Source organism: Pseudorasbora parva, chromosome 10, assembly GCF_024679245.1.
Source record: "Pseudorasbora parva isolate DD20220531a chromosome 10, ASM2467924v1, whole genome shotgun sequence".
Classification (NCBI taxonomy): domain Eukaryota; kingdom Metazoa; phylum Chordata; class Actinopteri; order Cypriniformes; family Gobionidae; genus Pseudorasbora; species Pseudorasbora parva.
The window spans coordinates 19565410-19583921 of NC_090181.1; the positions used below are offsets into that span (position 1 = coordinate 19565410).

An 18512-nucleotide genomic window follows, 5' to 3' on the forward strand; every position below is an offset into this window, starting at 1 on the left:
GCGCTAAACACTCATTCAATGACAAAAAGCAAGACAGACACCCAAGAAACATTTATAAACTGTATAATTTAATTGTTTTCTTCATACAATACTCGTATGATTCATATATCGTCGTTCATATTCTTTTTAGATTATTGCTTTACAGTAAAATGCATTGGTTGGATACATCCATTGCTTGCAAGACAATACATTCAAGTTACACACCAACGTCTTATGTTGAAAATCATTAAATCTGTACCTTACAGAAGGTTTCTTATATGCCGTTCCACTCACAGTGGTCACAGGTCACTCGTGAAGCAGTTGCTCTTGTATCTGTGCATGTGTGTTTAATTAATCAAAAAGACGGCATGAGAAATTCTCATACTCGTGTGCATATTCATGCCTGACAGAGTCATTTGAAGCATTTTCTTTTAAGTTTATGTCCTCTGAAGAGGCATATGGAGAGAGTGCATAAGACTATTCATGTGAGAGTGCTATACAACTGGCAAGAGACATTCCATCTGAAGTGACCAGATGAAACATTAAATCAAACCACCCGAGATCCGAGATTCATAAAATACAAATGTCCAAAAAAAAAAATCTATTCTCAGTTCAAATGGTAGCACTTACATCAAGCATGGCACAAATTATCTGCAACATAGTCAATAGTAAAGTATAGTGTGCTGACAAGTATCTAAAGTGTAAATTCAAATAAATCTAGTAGATGAATGCACTGTTTATTGCACTAGCAAAAGAGAACTCCCCAAAACAACTAGGAGTGAAATAAACAGAATAGAAAACCTGGCACCATTTAATGCTAGAAAAGTCTTGACTAGGCCTATATAACATGGTGACCAGGAATAGGAAGAAGCTTTAAATGCTCCCTCAACATTATACATATGGTGTATCTATTTCAGCTGAATAATGTAATCGTACAGATCACTGAAAAACACCACAGAACAAAGACGAAAGAAAAGAGAATCATCACGACAACACCGTCATTCCGCACAGCACAGCCACAATAAACTAAAGTCGACATTCTACAGAATGGCAATTGTGTGATGTCAGATTAGATGACAGAATCTGCATGCTCGTATAACAGCGGTGGGCGATTTCAGCAGCTCTCACAAACATGGCTCATCTATGAAAATATAATCCCCGTACTCAGCCCTCACCAACTGAGATTGCATATATCATATATAATGAGTACATCAAATACTGCAACACCTGTCTTTCTGCACAGACAACAGCACCTCCTAGCACTGGACAACGACAGGTTCTACGACTGACAAAAGACACAAAGACGCTCAAGTTCAGATCCCCTGAGCCCACTAGCAGCTGAGTGAATAGGGGTCCGGTAGCTGCCATGTATGGGCAAATCTCAGGAAACCTGTCGAGAACACGTTCAGGTAACATTTCACGCCAAAACTGGAAGAAATAAATTATTTTATGCTCAAAGAAAAGCAAGTCTATCTTAAGGACCATTCGTTTTGTTTTGTGATGTGTTCTACCTCAAACCGAAAAAATCTTGATATAAATGCAAAAAAAACCTTAACATTTTCATTACCATTTAACGTAAACAAAACTATTCGTAATACCTTAGTGGAAAAACACTCAAATTAAATATTTTTTTTTAAATCAATGTAATAGTAATTATGCCCAGTCTCAAACTTCATGGATTCTCCATCTCACAATAAATTACTGCAATGCAAAAAAATATTACAGCAATGCAAAAACATTACAATTACCAAAAAGATTACAATAATAAAACTTCATTCCCATTACCGTAATGAGATTGTTTTACCATAATGCAAAAAAGCATTTAAAATACTTAAGTATTTAATAACTCATGGTCATTTGTATGGTAACTGTTTTTAATGTATGCCCATTTAAATATTAAAACTATTACAGTATAAAGTCCAGATGTATTACATCAAATGAGAATTTAGGATTGAAAATGTATGCAACTGCCATGAAAATAAATGTTCTAATGATTTTAACGGTCCTAAAACTTTACTTATTGCACAATATAATTTATGTTTTTCCTTTTGATTTTAGGGTGAAATATGACCTGGGCACATTTTCTTGAGATTCATCCTTATAGGGACATTGACAGTGAGCTCACAAAGCTTTTGGCCTGCTTTTGAAATGGCTTCTTTGTGTCAAACCATGCATTACGGACAAACGGTAATAAAGATCCAGAGAGGGAAGTACGGGTGCATTGGAAATAAAGAAAAAGTGGCCGCTTCAGTCACGTATGTAAATACACCCCCCCCCCCCATATCTGTAAGGAAGCACTAGTTCAAACAGGATCAGTGATGTTATATTTACATATAAACAACAAACGCGTCAATTTATAGCGTGTTTGCAAAATCCAGGATGTCTGTGATGTCATCAGTATGTGTACGAAATATTAAAGCAGTCACAGTTGCCAGTCTCAAAGCACGGTCCTGAGGGTCGTCTGCTCTGGTCTGAACGGGAGGTGAGGAGCAGCTTTTGATGTGTGCTTTACGATTGGTTCCATTCACTAATGCAGGCCTGGAATGATAAAGGGGAAACCAAAACGTATCTAACTGTAGAGCTTCTGTTTCAGTGCATCAGACACCGGTCCCCCTCACTGACCTCTCCGTTGGGCACCTGCCGCAAGCTCACAGCAGGAAATACATTGTCCAGCTCATAAGGATTCCATAACATCTAGCCCCCTGCTGCATGATCCATAACAGAAAATGCATCACATCTGTTACGCGTCATATTTTCAAGAGTTTTCTTGCGTGTAACGAGCTGCGAGAATCACTTTCCTGCCCGAGGGTAGTGATTTCATGTCAGTTCCATCTTTTTATTGCACCACATCAAGGACATACTTTCATTTTTCCGTACTGGAGGAAATAAATTAATGTGTTATAGATGTTTTATGCCACATATAAAGTGCATCATGTTCATGTTCATGTCAGAGTGCCTCAAGGGAAGACAGAAATTAGAAAATGTAGATTGCTAATGCATACAGGAATGAGCAGCATTCTTTGTCATTGCTGTGCGAGTTTAATTTTGGATAAAAGTGTACAGTTTGAACCCTCCTGCTCTGAAAAATCCAGTAAAGACAATTATGGGCGGCATTGTGATTGTCCAAGGTTCAGAAGTGGAAGAATATTTAGTTATAAAGAGCTGCCAAGGAGAATTTCATTTCCTGGAACTGATGAAGAGAATCAGTCTTCTGCAAAATGCAGTTTTTCACTCTGAACCACAGTGGTGTGAATGTGAAGTGGGAGACAGTGGTTTTCTTCAACAGTATGACTCAGTAAGGAGATTAAACAGAGGAAACAGCAGAATCATTGGTGATTTTGGTTGCAGGTCTATCCTGGAGGTATTTTGGTTCAAAGCCATTAAAAATCTTCTGGCTTACAGTTAATCCTGGCACATGGGCAGGTTGACAAACGTAAAGACGTTGTATTCGATCATGACGGAAAAGCAGAGGAAGATGACATACAGAACAAGCACGTACACGCCAAGCTTAAAGTCCAACCTCCACCTGTTCACATGGATCCCCAACACCTGAAGGTGGAGAAACAAAATTGGAGTAAAAAGTCAGAGCAAAACATCTTATATACCACCTAAAAGGTGTCATGCTGGAGCAGAACTGTAATCAAGTAGGGCTTTTAAAAAACACATGTAAAGTTCATTTGACTACTATAACTATAACTACTATAACAAGGAGATTAACAAATACAGGTTTGCAAAGCCCCACAAAATGATGCTGTGGGGAGACAACCAATAAAACACAGACCTGCACCATTCATTAGACATGCATATTTAAAAAAAAAAATACCATGGAGAGAAAAAAAACTGAGCTGAGGGAACAGATATTGTTATCTGTAAAATGTAATATTGGGCAACCACTTGTTGGGACCCTGCAGTAAATGCAGTACAGTGTAGCTTGATTCCCAAAAGCAATCTTAGAAGTCAGTTAAAAAATGATTTAGCTGTTTGAATCTATCTGAAACACTGCTCTGCATCATTTAAAATGTGCAGAAAGATTTATATACACATTTTAAATATCCAGCCTTTTAAAAGAACTTATGTGTTCGTTGTAATTAGGCAGTGTCCACACTTTTGGCCATGTAGTGTTTTTGTGAGGTGAATTTTTCTTCACATTTACTCACGGTTAAAGCAACTGAGCCCAACAGCAGGACAACAGAGTAAACCAATCCTCTACTGTTGATTTGAACCTTAACAGAACACAAAAAATAAAACATAATTTTACAGTCTTTGTGGGAGAATGTGAGTGCATGTGCATGTTTGAGGAGTGACAAAGACAGATACCACAGAGCCATAGTTGACAGCCATTGTCTGGATGCCCCAGGGAACGCCGAGCCCGACCAGAATATCAAAGACATTGCTGCCAATCGTGTTCGAGACAGCCATGTCCCCCAGGCCTGAGCACACAGACACAAATCCAGCACTGGAAAGTAAGCTCAACACAGATTAAAGATAAGTAAAAGGTAAGAAAACCCAGAAAATCTACCTTGTCGTGCGACAATAAGACTAGCTATGCAGTCGGGAACACTGGTGCCAGCAGCCAGAAAAGTTATACCCATAATGACATCTGGGATTCCAAGTGTGTATCCAACGATTGTGACCTGCACACAGCAACCCACATGAATGAGCCTCAAAGAAATGCAGATGCCTATAAGGAATAGTGACGTAACATGCCTGCAAGCAGCAATACCTAAAATAAGCCAAAACTCAAAAGGCGGCCAAAAAAATATTAGGACAAAATATTAGAACAGAGTCAAAGTTAATGCATATTCAATTCCTGTTTGTTTGTATAACGATTTTCACAGTTTCAAAGCAGCTTTACAGAAAATGTTTCAATGTTAAAATTTAGGAAGTATTCTGTTTTATCAAAGTAAATGTCCACATAGCAGTAATACAGCTATAATATAGTATGTTATGTGGTTAGTTAACTTCATGAGATTGGATTTTTTTTAAGCTGCTGCCACTGGTCTGGGTGAGATCACACAGACTATAACATAATACATCATTTTCTGTGACGCTTAGGGATGCACCAAAATGAAAATCGTTCAAACAGGTAGTGGCCAGGGAGAGTGGAGCCTGTGATGACTTTACCTGCCCTCTCTCTTACTCAAGAGTACAGGCCCTGGAGGATTGGGCAGGGGGCACCAATAATCCTCTCAGCAGTCCGGACTGTCATTTGTAGTCTTTTTATGACTTATTTAGTAGCTGAACTGACCTGGGACTTATGCAATGATCTTATTTGTGGACTTCAATTTGGCCTTAAATACCATCAATGCCTGATCATCGTCATGAGTTGAGGAAGTTCAACCTGCCACAGGAGCTGCTGACACAGTTCTAATCAGCCATCGAGTCTGTTCTATGCACTTTTATAACTCTGGTTTGGTTCAGCTACTAAACATAAGACTACAAAGGACAGGTTAAGAAGATTATAGCCCCCACCACACGCCCCAGGGCCTGTACTCTTCCAGAATGAGAAAGAGGGCAGATAAAAGCACCACAGACACCAGTCACCTTGGTGCCAACCTGTTTGAACTATTGCCATCTTCATAATCATTGGGCGCTAGAACATCTAGGCACAGGAACCGCGCTTAAACAGGTAAATGCCTCCCAAAGCATATGCCTGAAAGTGCACTACCCTGTTGCTTAGTGCAATATTTGTGGAAACTGTTGATATTTATTCATCAGTTAATATTCATTCATAATACTGTAAATATATTCTAATCTGGAAATGCGTTTTTTTTGACTAAACCTAAATGAGTCTATTTTTTAGTATTACATTTTATTCATATATTTCTTATTTATATACGTGCACTGGAAGTGGTAATAAAGCTCTTTCTGATTCTGATGTGTTAAGATTTTAAATATTCTGCATTAACAATTCATTGTTTGAATATCCAAATATGGATGCTTACATACACAAAGGAACTCACCATCCACACCATTATGTAGGAGAAGACCGCTATCCACAGTGTTGAGAGGAAGAAAGACAGCATGAAGCAGAACTCCCACCGCGGCTTGGCACAGTTGGGCACGGTGAAGTACAGCAACACCAGAATAGGCCAGCAAATGAAAAACTTCACTTTATCCAAAGTGCCACCTACATGGTACAGAACATCACCAAAAAGCTGTTTGTTTTATGGCAATTATTTGACCTTCCTGTCCTTTTATTTATGGTGACTTACGAGTTCACTAGATGGGAGACACAGCACATAACAGATGAAAACACAGCTCACAAGAAACAAGTCAAAAGTCATAATCAACAAAATAACAAAAGATCCTTTGTCATGTGATTCTCTCACAATTGAGCTCACACACAGAGTAAAACTCTGTGCATTGTTTAGTCAATTCAGTGTTCTTAATGTACCAGGTACATTCACAATGCACCAAACACAAACTAAAATATACTGTGAATGTGGCCGATGATAAATCGATGATAAAATGATAAACTCATAACTAAAAGATAATAGAAGTTCAGTTTTCCAATAATTAGTTTTTCCACTTTCTCATTCCCAGAGTTTGCTCCCAGCAAAAGTGAAAAATATTAGTTTAGTGTAAGTTGAGTCAGTATGTGTATACATGTAACAATAGTAATGCTGTGAAATGAAAATTTAAATGTTCAGCAGCCATTTCTCCAGTTTTCAGTGTCACATTCTAATATGGTTATTTTAGAAATTTGGTGCTAAAAAAAATAATTTTTTCTTATTATCAATGTTGAAAACTGTTGCTTGATTAATTTGTGGGGAAAAACTCACTTCGTATGCGTGTGTGTACATTTCCAATGAAAAGTTTGGGGTCAGCAAGGAAGCAATAAATCGCAGTATATTTGAAAATAAAATTATTATTTCCATGACTTTTTAAATTGTATTATTATTTCCAAAATGTAGGTAAAACTTATCAATAAGATTTAGTTTAACAATAAACATTATCCTATATTAATAACTGCCATTCATAGTTAATTCATGATACCTAATGTAAAGTGATACGGTTTAAAGTTTTCCATGATAAAAACACCATATTAAGATTTTTTTTTTTTTTTAAATCACCATAGGAACCTTGCTGGTAAAGGCACAGAATACGAACTATGTGAATAAGTATACATATGATTTTAGATGCAATCACATGCAGTTAAAGATCCAACGTGTTAGCCTCACCAGGCAAGCTGAAAGGAGATGACATCTCACTCTCCGGCTCCTCAGCGAGTTTGTCCTCCGCTACGTTGCCATTTTCCAAGGTGTCAACTTTCTTATCAGCTACCAGCACTGCGTCCACCCCATTGGCAGTCTTCACCAGTCGCTGCTGCTGCGTGTATAAAGAGCAAAAACTGCTTCAAAAGTTCCCTTTTATCCACTTCCTCAATACAACACTTTACAATTTAGATACTTTTTTTTTTTAGGAATGGTTATTCCCAGCTAGAATGATGCCATTTTTCTAGAAACAACATGAAGGTAAATATTTTTAAAGTAAAAGTAAAACATTTATTTTTTCATTTCTTGGTGATCTGCCCCTTAAAATGTTATACTGACAAGACTGACAACCTTCGGTGTCCATAATGTTCATCCATGATCAGTTTATGAACATTCCCAGGCTCATTTCTTTCTTAACTAGCTGACATGTCTCCATCAAATTCCTCAGCAGTCTTTGTAACAGGGGTTCGAATTTCTAACACAATTCTTTGAATGCCAGCATGTGGATATTTATAGAAAGAGTTTAATCAGCCTCACACCCAGAAGTGGGCTACCTGATGAGAACTCCACAGTGCAGCGTTAACTAACAAAGACTTGTGCATAAGATATTCAGAACTCCGGTTTATAATCAAATCTCTGGGTTGCCAGTGTTAAATACACCATTATAAACCGGGTAATGCAGACTTATTTTTGACAGGATGAGCTGCATTTGAAGCAATTATAAAATAGCTGAATACATCTACTTTTCCAACTGACTAACATTTGAATTCAAGATGAATCAGCATTCACAAACCATTTTAATGTTTTGTGACATTTTCCAAGCAAAAAGATGCAAAAAAAAAATAATAAATAAATAAAAAGCCTGAAAAAGGAACAATAAGATGGCCTTACTTTTATCCATCACAAATTGAATGTATTGTATATATGTGTTCCACTGTGTTCTAAGCCTGTTTAACTTTCTTTTTGCTCTGAAACACAAAAGTAGAGATCTTGAAGAACTGTTTTTGTCCATATAATAATTCAGGTCAATGGGGCTTTCATTGTATGGAGGAAAGGAAAGAAAGAAAAAAATCCACACATTTCTTTTGTGTTCCAGACAAATGTAATACAGGTTCTGAACATCATGAGGATGAGTACATTTTAGAGCGAATAATCCTTTTAAATGGGCAATTTCAATTACCATGTTAAAAATCACCATAACCCACAGTTTTTTGTGGATTTTTAGCTTAGAGGTAATCACTCAGCAGGTGTATTTTCTTACCTCATTGATGATAAGTCGGCTTGCCATGCGCAGACGTGTCTTAGGACCAAAGTGGTTGGTGATCATGACCCTGAGGCCAGCCTCAGGGAACCGATAATGTGGAGGGCTGGAATTTATCATCTCGTCCACCATCACAACAGAGCCCCTAGTGTATGTTTTACTGGGCTTTACTGCGGATATGAAAGAAAAAATGGTTCTTAAGTGCACCTTCACATGGTATTCATGCCACACAGCATGTACATTATTTCCCTCACACAAACACACACCTGTCAAACCTGCCCTGAGAGACCAAAAAATAAATACATCCATACAACAACGGTGCACCGAAACCAGCAGGACCATAGACACAAACACTCAATAGAAAAAAAGAAAACAGTTGTCACAATTTTCAATCTAAAGTCCTGTCTGTCAGTGAGACTGATTCCTGCTGGGCTAGACCGTAGGCCCACCTCTGAGCCCCTCAAGATACTGTCAGAAACCATCAACACACAGAACACTGACATAAAATGAAATTCTTAGCCATCCTCCAGATTTACTGCCAATACACAATCAACAACATATAGACAAACACACTAACCAAAGACATTCATCAATTAAAAGGAATATTCTTACAAAGAAAATTCCCATTCTTTGGCCAAACGGATATAGCACTGCCCCAAACTCATGCCACTGAATCATTATTGTTGTTAGAGCGTCACAATATATCGGTATTGACGATAACTGTGATATTGAACACTATCAAGCCTACTGCATCATTGGATACAGAAACTTCTAATGCCTCTGAATGAAGGTCTGTTGTACACAACCTACTTTAGTACAATTTGAAAAATGTACCCCTTCAGGTCGTTGTACATTTTATTTTGGTGTGTTTTTAAATTTTTTTTTTTTAAAATAAACTCAAGAATAACTTTCAAGATTATCAATTACTAGACTCAAACAATTAGGGTGTACTTGACTATCAAAATAAGAGTATGAAATATGAGACATCAGGCTTTTGAGAAATAATTGTATGCACATCTCTCAATACCCATTGACTGCATTATGTTTTACCACCACAATAAACACTTTGATCATAAAACTAAGCATATGTATGAAAAGTGGTATCTATAAAATGACAGGCAGATAAAGTGGAGGGGTTAAAAACAGGGCTAGATGACCACTTCAAAAAGGAAAGTCATTTTGGAAGCAGAGCTATTACATTTTGATCCAAGATTGATAAATCTGATAAATTGTCCACAAGATCAGGGACATTCTCAATTCTGATTTAATGTTGACTTTACCATATCTATACTTCACTTGCCTTTGTCCTTGGAAGATATCTTGAAAAAGATACCAAAAGAATACATGAATACAAACCTTATCAAACAGGCACAGTGGCAGATACATTTTGTAAATTAATGGAAGGGTGTATCACTGGTACTGGGAGTAAGACATGAACACACACACACACAAAACTGCAGGATGAGACAGGTGTCAGGGCAGATTTAGTAAGGCTAAACAGACAGGCTTCAGCAGGGGGGTGACAGACCGCCACGCAGCACAACGGTTAGAGCTGCACTACAGGACACCACGCTCTGAAACAGAAAGCGGACGCGGTTATTTAGCAAGAAAGCAAAGTGTCAGCCTTTTATAAGAGATGTCAGATGGCTACGCATTCAGTAAGTGCTGTTGGCGTAGGTTTTACAAACAGAAGACACATAGATAGTAGAATGAAATTAATTTAAAGAGGACAAGATCCCACTTTGTTGCAAGCAGCAGAGGGTTAGTTGCTATCCCATGAGGAAGCCTGTCTAATTACCCTTACCTGGGCTGAGTAACGGCCATGATGCATCATCCCAAAACTGCCCATAACATTCATTACCATCTTCCATCTCGCTGACCACTGTGTTACCATTGCCGACACCCTTGTCTTCCTTCCCCACAAAGAAGTTATGTATACTAGTGTTAAACCTAAAATTAAAAAAAAGCTGTGTCAATATGGTGAATGACCAACTTGAACCATAGCAATATCTGCATGAGGGAATCTTTTGCCCCTCACACAGAATTCCCAATCTTATTAAAAAAAATGGATTTTACAAGCATGTAAGCAGCATGTCAGTCAGTATATCGATAGTAAAATGAAGGATTCAATACCTTAATTGTATTTACCACAGTGTAAATACTTCCCTAATAGTTAAATATTAATGCAACAATTCTAAATAATTAAAAAAAGCTTGAAAGCTAAAGGGTTGTATTGATAAAATAAAGAATCATATGTCTAAACGAGCATACAAAATGGAGGACTCACTTCATGATGATGATGTAGCCAAGATACATGATAATCAGTACCAGACTCTCCCACCTGCAGAGACAGAGGAGGGGACAGCCAATCAGATCTCTGCCTTCAACCAGGCAAGATAAGGTATACTAAGACTGAGGTTTACTTACCACAAAATCTTGTCATCATAAATAAACTGGGGAAAAAAATGCAAAGTCTGTTAATATTCATGGCATGGCAGCAGAATTCAGTGCACATTTTCTGTAAGTAATTTGTTCCTGTATTTCCTTCGCAGATATTAGGAAAAAATAAATGTCAATAAAGATTAGCTCCAAACTAACCAACCCCAAAATGAACATTACAAAAAAAGTAAACAAAGATACATTTTTGTTTTTATATACGTGTACTTAATGTCACCATGAAAACTCTTTTTTATTTCTATGTTGCAGTACTCATTATTTAGGACTTATCTGTACACCAATATATATATATATATATATATATATATATATATATATATATATATATATATATATATATATATATATATATATATATATATATATATATATATATATATATATATATATATATAAAAAAGTTGGAGCGATTACACTAGTCAAACAAACCAGATATTGGGGGTCAAACGTGCTTGGGCATGGTTCAGGTTGTGAGTCCACCCCAAGTCTTTTATAAGGGCACTGCAATCAAATCAGTAACTACAAAATATATATATATATATAGCTATAGTAATTGTAGTTACTGATTTGATATATATATATATATATATATATATATATATATATATATATATATATATATATATATATATATATATATATATATATATATACACACACACATATAAAAATATACACACACACATATACATACATAATATATATACAAAACATCATTTAATTCCCAATGCTTTGTCATCACTGTTGAAATCTTTTGCTGTAATTTCCAATTACATGCTTAAAGGGATAGTTCACCCAAAAATGTATTGTACATTTACACACCCATGTACTCATGAACAATACCCATGTTGTTTCAAACCTGTATCAATGTGATATTTGATATCTAAAGATACTTGGATTTTTTTTGTAACCAAGCAGATCTCGGCCCCTATTGACAACCATAGTAGGGGAAAACAAAAATACTATGGTAGTCAGAGAGATGTGAGCAGAGATCTGACTGATTACACATTCTTCCAAATATCGTTTTTTTTGTGTACAGCAGAACAAAGACATGCCAGCAGGTTTGGAACAACTTTAGGGTGAGTAAATTATGTCAATTTTCATTTTCGGGTAAAAAGCATCTTAGAACTTCCACAAGATGCCACAGAAAATGATTTGGGTGTTCTGAGTGGCTACTGGCCCATTTAGAAAGACAATTTTTCTTCAGAAAAGCTTCTAAACCACTGTTTAACAATCTCAGAGCATATACTGCATGCCTCCTGAAAGTTTTATGCATCATTGCTAATTATCAGTTTCTCTAGGGAAAAAGTTAATGGGATCTTTACCAGAACCTACTCTATTGTATCACTTTATTGCCAGCTCTCATTAGATTGATGACACTTACTGCAATAAGGGCAACCACAGAAAAAATGTAGTAGATCGAGTCTCTGAACACAGCATACTTGGTGAGATAAACAACCTAGTTGGAAAAGATAAGAGCTTTGTAAACAGAAGTCAACAAAATCAACTATTCTTTCTTTTAAGTGTCAGGTCTACTTTACTCAAGTCTTCCACAAGCAACAACAAAATGTTTTACACCAGAGGCCTGTTGCATGAAACTAGCTGAACAAACTCAGTTTCAGAGTAGGTTTATAGTTGACAAATCCAGATAAATTCAACCTGGTTTAGATCAAGTTTAACCGTTTCTCAAAGCTTGGTATAAACTTTCTCTGTTAACTCAGGTTTAATCAAGAGTTAAACGTGCTTCGATTAACTCTGAAGCGCGTGCACCTGAAAGTGTGACACGTGCGGCAAACAGCCAATCACAGAGTCCATTTGATTCACTTCTCTTCTAAAGATTGAGAGATTGTTTTGAAAATTATCATGAAATTAAATGAGTTTACAAAGCAGGAATAAACGAAAGACGAGAAGGCAGCTTAAAGAATATCTGACTATATCAATGCATGACGTGAATCAAAGAATTTGCCTAATTAGTATAGGTTCACAAAGAGCTCAAATGAATACACGTTGTTTAAAATAATTATGAATGCATGTTTCATGCATTTATATTATATATACTTCACAATTAATATGATAATTATATTAATATATTATAATAATTAAAAGTAATTCGTATTATAAAAATATAATAATTAGCGCCAAAGGATGAGCAATTTTGATGAGCAAATGTTTTTTTCACTATAAACTGCAAATTTGGAACGAGAGATACAGGGGGTGTGGCTTTATTGCGCCTTTACTTGCAGCTGATTGGTCCAGTTTGGGTTTGCGATCTCTAACCCAGAATAAAACCTGCTCCAGAGCAGGTTAGCAGTGTAGTGTAAGTTACCATGGTGATGAACACTGATAAAAACCAATCCACCTTCTTGAGTCTGAAAAACCATAGTTTGCTCAAACTAATCTTGAACTTACCTGGGTAGCAAGTGAAACCAGCTTTGTGCAACAGGCCACTGGTTTCAAAGACCAGGCTTCAGACTAGTCACAGACTAAAATGCATGTTTGAGCGGTTTTAACTGAAAGCAACTTGAACTGACATATCTTAAAATATGTCAGTGCCATTGTTTTGTCTCAAGATGCGCATAGTATTATTATTTTTTCATGGCATGTTTATAAAAGCTACTTATATACCCTTATTGAAATGAGACCTAGCCCTGGCTTAGTCTAAGCCCTGTCTGTAAACCAGCAAGGGCCAGTTGCATAACTAACAGCCAGTTGATCATATTTGTTCTTGAGAAGAAGAAATAACAACAACAGCAGCGTACTTTAAAAAGGTCTTTCTTAGACCTCACTACAGTATGTGTCTGCAAATCCTGTATTTATTGTGGTCAAACTCTTACATTGGAATTTTTGAAAGGCGAATGTTTAAAAATAAATCAGTTTAAAATGAGAATGCGAAAGAAAAAGAAAAAAAGCAAGCCTGCATAGTAATTCACAATGTTCAGATGAAAACATGAAAAGGTCAAGAGTGGCAGCCGCTCCGAAGGAGGCAAGCTGTAATAGAGAACTCAGAGAGCTGCTCACCTGCCCTGCAAATATCCCACACACGCCGATGATGCACAGGATGTTGAACACAGCTGAGCCCACTATGGTACCCACCCCCACATCTCCATGTGTAATAAAAACACCTGCAGAAAACAAGAAGGTTCTAATTCACAGCATCTGTTGACACATGACTAATGCAAATACAAGCACCTGTACATGTGGCTCACCAATTATAGAGGCAAACAGCTCTGGGGCGGAGCTTCCAGCTGCCATGAAGGTCGCTCCTGCTACATCTTCACTCAGGTGTAGTTTCTAATGGATGGGAGGAACATACACATTCATGCGAAGGCCATAATTAAAATGTCTAAAACGACTCAAGAGATGTGCATTACTGTCATCTGCTAGTCATTCACTCTAAAATTAGATTATTATATTCGTTGATTAATAAAAAGTTCAAAAGACATGTAAAAAATGTCAGTCTTTGCTGTCACTTACTGAGTAAAAATACATGTTGTGTTTTTTGCTCCTCAAAGTGTAACATTCACAGTCATTGTAATGAAAAGATCTTCATAAAAATTCTTTAAAAAAATGACCGTTCCACCACAAAAATAACAGGTTCCAAACTACATGAAGGGATTAAATAAAATGGTACAGTTTTCTTTTTTTGAGTAAACTATTCTTTTAAGGAACAATGTATAATTAGGCTGGTTTTAGGATCATGCTAGATATATTTCTACACAATAAATGTAGTGTAATTTGACAATCTCAAAAAATAAAATAAAACAATGCTGCTTTGATGTCGAAAGCACAGCACACAGTCAATGCAAAAACATTCTTTGAGAAGTTGATTACATATCTAATGTAATCCCCTTTACAGCACCATCTTTTAAACAATTGATCTAAAATGAAAACAAACCAACTATCCTGAACTATACCTAATAGGAGTTGCATATTAGTATTATTTACAAGATCTAGTATTCAGCATTATAGGATGGTGTGGGGAATTTTGGGTTTAGAAGAACAGGAAGAAGTTCATGGTTACCACTGTACACTCACCTCACAGATCTTCTCTAGAGAGGTCACAAAGTAGTCGTCACAGACAATAGCAAGGGCCAGAAACATATATAAAGCCTGAAATGGGAAGCAAAAAACAACAGTAAATCCTTCAATGGGTTTAAGGTCCAAATCAATGCATTGGTTGCATACAACCCATTGGTTGCCACTGAAATGCTGAGAGGGTGATAATTAGCTGAACATACTTGTTTTATTAGTGACACTTAGCCTACTTTTTAAAATCTTTATTTGAATATGGCATAATTTATTTCAAAATCGTTATTCGAATTTGGCAACATATGTTCTACAATATATCTATCCCTGACAGAGACTCCTCCCCATCAGCCAATCACTGTGACCATAGTTAGTGTGATGACATCAGCCACTTTCCACCATTAAGCCGAACAGTTCTTAGAACGGTAAGGAACGTATCTAGTTGTGTTTCCACTTGAGCCTAGGACGACGCGGCACGGTTTCTCAGCATAGTTGTCTAGCCTGAATCGTGCTAGTAGAATCCATGAAGTGCAGTCGCAATTTCGAATTGGTCAATTGTCTGCTGCCTGGCTACCGGTTTATTTGTAGCCAAGCACTCCATTTGAGTGACAAACAAACGAATAATAAAATTAAAAGAAATATCTGATCATCCTCTGTAAACTCTTGCATTACCAAGGCAACAACTGATCCAAAGTATGACATTCCAAAGAGCGGCTGCTATCAGCCCCACAGTGGAAAATGAAACCCTAACCATACCAGCTGCCGTGGAGCAGCTTGGAATTTAATGGTTCCACAATGAGAACCGTTCAGCCCGACAGTTGAAAAGTGACTATCCATAGCAACGAGTTCAACCCTGACCTTACTCTTAGCCTTCTCTTTATTCCTTAGTAAAAGTTGGTCTCAGCAGCTTTGTGAATAGGTTAAAAGAAAACTCTTAACTAAAACTTTAACTGCTATTTAGGATAACTCCGTGCAGGGATAAAATGTTTTGAGAATGCGGCCTCTGTTCTTTAAGCAGTTGTTGCCAGGGTGGCCTTAGTGCTGTGAGCTCCGTGGCAAACTCACAACCAGTAACAAATAAAGACCAGAGCTGACAAACTATTTATAATTGTCATAAAATTGTCAGATATGCACCATTTATCCAGGATGACAAGGTCTACTGGTGAGCAAGGCTAGATGTTGATTGACGTGCACACACAAAAGTTCTCCTACCGCAAATATATGTAGCAGAACAGCTCCTTGGGTGCGCTGTCTGTTGGTGAATACATCCTTTGGGAACTCATGGATGGCTGTATTGGAAATGAGAAAGAAAAAAAGTCACTTTGGCCCAAGTTGTCACTTTTCATGAAAATGATCCAGATAAAACCTGGACAGTACAGTCCATAAAACCAGATCTGCATAAGAAAGATTCCAAAGAACGATTGGAACGTGTGGGCAACAGAATATAAATCATGCCTACAGGGACAAGAGACTTAATCTTGTTGCAAGAAAAATTCATTGTATGTAGTACATATGGCCACCAGTCCAGGGGACTGCATCACACACACAATTTAGAAGTAGGAAAATTACTGATGCATGACAGCATGCAAGTAGTACATAGTATGCTTAAATTGACTATTCAGTTGTGCATCCAGTATGGAGCTTTGCTAGAGTGATGCCTCACTTGCTACAACTAGTACTCTTGGATCTGGGTGGTCGAGGTTAAAGCAATATTGATTCCACACACCCAGTTTTCATATCAGACAAAATATTATGGTTGTAGTGCTTCTGAAACTGCAAAATTTTAAAGCAACTAGTCACTCAAAAATAAACCATTCAAATGTCCAAATAAATGACATGTAGAATATGTAGAATTATTTTATTAACATTATACTTATATCATAGCTTGTTTACACACACACACACACACACACACACACACACACACACACACACACACACACACACACACACACACACACACACACACACACACACACGGCATTTGCCCTATAAAAACATCTGCAGGGAAGTTTCTGCTTTTCTTGTGTTAATATTCAAAGTTTAAACAAGAACAAATAAATAAAGGGGGTTATATAATACATGTGCTTAATGGGGCCACTTCCCATGACATCTTTCATTAGCAGTAAAATTTGTCTAAAGTAAAAGTGTGTCAAATGAAGAAAGTTCCACTATAACAGACAAATATAAGCAATCATTTACCACATTAGCCTAACAATAACGCAAGGTTTAAGCATTATGGCTATACTTCTTAAACTTTAAATGACTGTTTATTGCCTGGATCTGCATATTTACATTGTGATAGACTCCTCCCTTTGCTTTTGTCCCAAACATAAAAATGCAAAAAATCCTTTTCTGTGATAATCAACATTATGCTACAAATGCAGTTGTTAGAGCTCAAATCTGTAATGAACCCAGGACATTCCTTTAAATCTGGTTTATATGCCTCCACGGCCTGTTACAGCAAAATCACTAAACGTCAAAGCCCTGCAAACACATGGCTGGGTAGGTCACATGTCAGTACATTCTGTCATGGCAGCCCTGTTTGTGACCCAGGCAGCCCTGAAGGTCAAATAATCCCCAATGGCACAAGATGCTCCCTGTCAGAGCCACACCAACTCGCATCATAAAAGCAACATCATGCCATAATCTATACAGTCATCTGCCCCTCTAAAGCTAATGAAATCTCTTCAGTACTTTTGTTCTACTTGTGGGGACAACCACACCATAAGCTGCTCCCATGATGCTACGGTGTTGAGAGTGGTTGCTGGTGCTGGATACTGCTAAGCAGTAGCTAGAATATTCTGGGTGGATTTGTAGCCATCATGGATGGGGATTATGCACGTTGTGAATGAGCATGCACACAAAACCTATTTACGAATGATTGGAATTCATTAACACCCTTGTGAAAAAAAAGTGCACTTTAGTGTACTTTTATAAAGTGTACTTATTACACAGATAATATACTTATACTAAATACACTTAATTGTGCAATTAAATGCAATGTTTTCGGTGTACTTAACACACATTATATGTAATTGATTTCAAATTTATCACAAATTAAGTTGAAATAAAATACAATAAGTTGCAATTAAGAGTGATTTTTTGGAACAACTTAAGTGGTACTTAAATACAACTTTATATGTACTTTCATAATCACATCTAGTGTATTAAAATTGTAATTAAAGTGCACTGCTCAATGTACTGACAAGCAATTAATGTGAACTAAAACATACTTTAATGTCAGCTAAATATACACTTAAGTGTGAATTAAATGCAATGTTTTCGGTGTACTTAACACACATTATATGTAATTGATTTCAAATTTATCACAAATTAAGTTGAAATAAAATACAATAAGTTGCAATTAAGAGTGATTTTTTGGAACAACTTAAGTGGTACTTAAATACAACTTTATATGTACTTTCATAATCACATCTAGTGTATTAAAATTGTAATTAAAGTGCACTGCTCAATGTACTGACAAGCAATTAATGTGAACTAAAACATACTTTAATGTCAGCTAAATATACACTTAAGTGTGAATTAAATGCAATGTTTTCGGTGTACTT

General features: G+C 36.7%; 1 protein-coding gene across 4 annotated transcripts in view; it reads right to left on the bottom strand.

The window, feature by feature from the left end:
- Positions 1–47: 47 nt before the first annotated feature.
- Positions 48–18512, bottom strand: part of slc24a4a (solute carrier family 24 member 4a) — a 64961-nt gene continuing 46496 nt past the window's right edge. For 2 of the 4 annotated variants that reach the window (XM_067455421.1, XM_067455420.1), the window contains 15 exons: positions 16153–16229; positions 14950–15024; positions 14121–14205; positions 13933–14036; positions 12299–12373; positions 10885–10910; positions 10745–10798; positions 10262–10407; positions 8458–8627; positions 7164–7311; positions 5943–6109; positions 4499–4613; positions 4297–4409; positions 4137–4202; positions 48–3528 (listed from right to left, as the gene is read on the bottom strand). In XM_067455421.1, coding sequence (XP_067311522.1) covers positions 3382–3528; positions 4137–4202; positions 4297–4409; positions 4499–4613; positions 5943–6109; positions 7164–7311; positions 8458–8627; positions 10262–10407; positions 10745–10798; positions 10885–10910; positions 12299–12373; positions 13933–14036; positions 14121–14205; positions 14950–15024; positions 16153–16229 — 1568 coding nt within the window. In that variant the 3' untranslated portion in view covers positions 48–3381. The remainder of the gene's footprint in view (positions 3529–4136; positions 4203–4296; positions 4410–4498; positions 4614–5942; positions 6110–7163; positions 7312–8457; positions 8628–10261; positions 10408–10744; positions 10799–10884; positions 10911–12298; positions 12374–13932; positions 14037–14120; positions 14206–14949; positions 15025–16152; positions 16230–18512) is intronic. The other 2 variants (XM_067455422.1, XM_067455423.1) reach the window with 2 other exon arrangements.